The sequence below is a fragment of the Nematolebias whitei genome, chromosome 11 (genome assembly GCF_014905685.2).
Source record: "Nematolebias whitei isolate Nwh7 chromosome 11, NemWhi1, whole genome shotgun sequence".
Classification (NCBI taxonomy): Eukaryota; Metazoa; Chordata; class Actinopteri; order Cyprinodontiformes; family Rivulidae; genus Nematolebias; species Nematolebias whitei.
This window is the reverse complement of record NC_056508.1, coordinates 47,639,006-47,642,200: the sequence shown is the minus strand read 5'-3', so window position 1 is coordinate 47,642,200 and position 3,195 is coordinate 47,639,006. Positions and strand designations below refer to the sequence as shown.

The window sequence follows — 3,195 nt, the reverse complement described above, 5'->3', positions numbered from 1 at the left end:
GACGGACCGGACCGACACCTGACAGGACGTCAAGAGACGGACCGGACAGAAATCTGACAGGAAGTCAAGAGACGGACCAGAGCGACACCTGACAGGAAGTCAAGAGACGGACCGGACCGACACCTAACAGGATATCAAGAGACGGACTGGACCGACACCTGACAGGAAGTCAAGAGACGGACCAGAGCGACACCTGACAGGAAGAAGTCAAGAGACGGACCGGACCGACACCTGACAGGACGTCAAGAGACGGACCAGACCGACAACAGACAGGAAGTCAAGAGACGGACCGGACCGACACCTGACAGGAAGTCAAGAGACGGACCAGACAGACACCTGACAGGAAGTCAAGAGACGGACCGGACCGACAACAGACAGGAAGTCAAGAGACGGACCGGACCGACACCTGACAGGAAGTCAAGAGACGGACCGGACCGACACGTGACAGGAAGTTAAGAGACGGACCGGACCGACACCTGACAGGACGTCAAGAGATGGACCGGACCGATGATCAGGGTGAATTACAGTCTGGTCAAAGTTGGAGTTTATTTGTCCAACACTGTCACTAAACTGTTAAAGACATCATCTTTGACCGTTTATGTCTTTTGCGATCCTGAAATCTTTAGAAGCTGCTGCGCAGATGGAAAGAAACATGAGGTTTGAATATAAAAAGTACAGTTTCTGTCGGGTGAATGTGGTTCTGACGTTTACCGGCCTGCTCCGTGTTAGTCGTGGCGTCGGCTTCAGCCATAGGATAAACGTCCACAAACTCCTTCTTAAAGACGGACAGCAGGAAGGAGAGGCGGTAATCCAGACGGACGTTCAGGATGAACTGAGGAAGAGGAGGGCAAGTTTCTCATCCATGATAAATTAGTTTTAAATGTTTTTTTTTTCAGGCATCAAGTTGTTTATAAAAATAAACAGTTTCACATTTATCTAAATATTGTAAAGATGGACTTTGATTTGAGTTAAAAGCAATCTTTGTTCTTAAGCTACCGGTCAAGTTTACCAGTGTTAGTAAAACTTGAAGTATTTGTTGTGTTAAATTGTGTTGCATCGTTCAGCTTTTAAATATTTAACATTTCTGACCTGTAAAATTTCTAGGATCTTCAGTTTGGTGTCCATCACTGTCAGGTCCATCTTGTCAAGACTGTCTTTACTGCCTCTCTGTCCTTCAAGCGCAAATCCCGCCCCAAGCCCCGCCCCTCTGGCTCCTCCGCCTCCAAATATGGACTGCTTCCTGTTGAGGACCATAGTGGACATGATCTGGCCCATCCCGTGTATGGAGCGCTTCACATTCTTCCCTTCAGAGTCAGAAGACAGCAGTCATGTTATCGATCCGAACTGTTCGATAATAATTTCGTTCAGAGAATCAAAGGATCGTGTTTGTGAAGCTGAGATAACAGGAAGCACCTGATCCCTCCTCGTGGAACACAAGGCTGCCATGCGCAGGGTTGGGCCGACAGTCGATAATCCCCAGCAGAGTCCTGGTGAGCCTGAGAAGCTCAAAGAAACTGTAGAACCCAAAATAGATCAGATGTCTGGCCAAACTCACCACCTGCAGGAGGAGCGGAGGGGGAGGAGGTGAAGAGGAGAAAGGAGGACCAAAGGATGAAGAGTGTCGTGAGAGAAAGACCTCGTATGTGAGTTTGTTTTTCTCCTCGTTGTGGAACGGCAGCTCGTCGTTGAGAACGTTGTTCAGATACTCCTCCATGAACACCATGGTGTTGGCGAAACGGTTCTTCTTGTTGTCTCTGCTGTCGTTCAAGTTGGAATCATAACTGAGAACGAGACGAAAGGACTTTAGAGGAAACCACCTGAACTTCTAGTCTAAACTCAGCCTGAACTCACACTGCATGCTGATGATGCTTGTTCAAATCTACATGGTACGGTTCTGTTTCACTTTTCTTATATTGATGGAAAAACTTCTCAGTTCATCTACAAATCAGCAACAAACTTTGTGACACTTTCTTCTGAAGATGCCAGAGTCTACTGAGATTTCCTTGGCCCTTCAGATTAAAGGTCTGACGTTGTTCTGACTTAGCTCTCCATCGTCTGACTCGTTTGAATGACGCCCAAAGTACGGCTGCTGAACTCGTCTTGGAGGAGGATGTTGGGGTTTGGCTGTTTATAGCAGAACTTCAGGCACGCTGCTGTCAGGGACGTCCTCCTCAACAGTAGAGAAAATAACGCAAGACTGCCGCTCAAACTAATATCAAGAGAACAAAACAAAGGAGTCCTCCCACGACCGTTACTTATTTACTACTTCATAAAAATGGCCGCTCTCAAACAAGTGAACAGATTTAATACTTTCTCAGTAACTCAGCTGTGAGCAGCAAAATGACCTTTCCTGAATAAAAAAATAAACAGAAATCATAATTAACCTTTTCTTTCCAGATCATTTGTTTTTTCACATGCTCAGGATGAAGCACACCTTCAGAGTGTTTGTTGCTGCTTACAGCGGTGCTGCTGCAGTTCTCCTGAACTGTAGGTGTCACTACAGTAACACTCTCGTCGTTTCTGCACTCGCTCAAGGCAAACACTTTTTTCTTTACCTCCCCCGTTCTCCTCTTCCTCCTGCTTTTGTTGCTCTCTGTCTGTGTCTCGGAGCTCCTGGTACACATCTTTCCAAAGAAAAATACTATTATGGATCTGATGAGCTGGACTTTAAACTGAGACTCACGCTGCAGGATACGTCATGAACCTGTGGGAAGTGTGGCAGCTGATGTGTCTTTCTGCTCTGTCTCAGGAGGACGTGAAGATGTTTATATATTTGGATTCATGATAGCAGGGATTGTATGTTATCGGCTTTTGAGGAAGACCGACAGCAGTTTTGGCCATGACAAAAATGCAGAGTCTGTGTGAAGGTTTGGTTCGTGCTTTGAGTACTCAAAATCAGCTGATTAACAAGCTAAACCGTAAGGTGGAGGCGATTTGTGAGAATCGCAGACCACCTGCGACTTTAGGACTCGCCAGCATGTTGGAGACAACCTTGGAGAAGGCTCATAGCATGGATCAGTGGAATGCCCACAAATTTGGCCATTTTGGACCAGAAAGTACCAGCAGGACTCAAGGCTGACGAGCCAAAACAGTCTGCCTGAAGAAAAATCAACAATCGTGGCCTATCTGACTCTGACTCCCCCGTCTGGCCTCTGATGTGCGACGACGATCAAATTTCTCCTGGGACATGGGTCA

General features: G+C 46.8%; 1 protein-coding gene across 1 annotated transcript in view; it reads right to left on the bottom strand.

Annotated features, from left to right (window-relative positions):
* itpr3 (inositol 1,4,5-trisphosphate receptor, type 3) overlaps positions 1 to 3,195 on the bottom strand; it is a gene marked incomplete at its 3' end in the record, with an annotated part of 31,566 nt that overhangs the window by 16,062 nt on the left and 12,309 nt on the right. Inside the window, 4 exon segments of the mRNA XM_037684574.1 lie at positions 712 to 832; positions 1,090 to 1,304; positions 1,414 to 1,558; positions 1,637 to 1,781. Coding sequence (XP_037540502.1) covers positions 712 to 832; positions 1,090 to 1,304; positions 1,414 to 1,558; positions 1,637 to 1,781 — 626 coding nt within the window.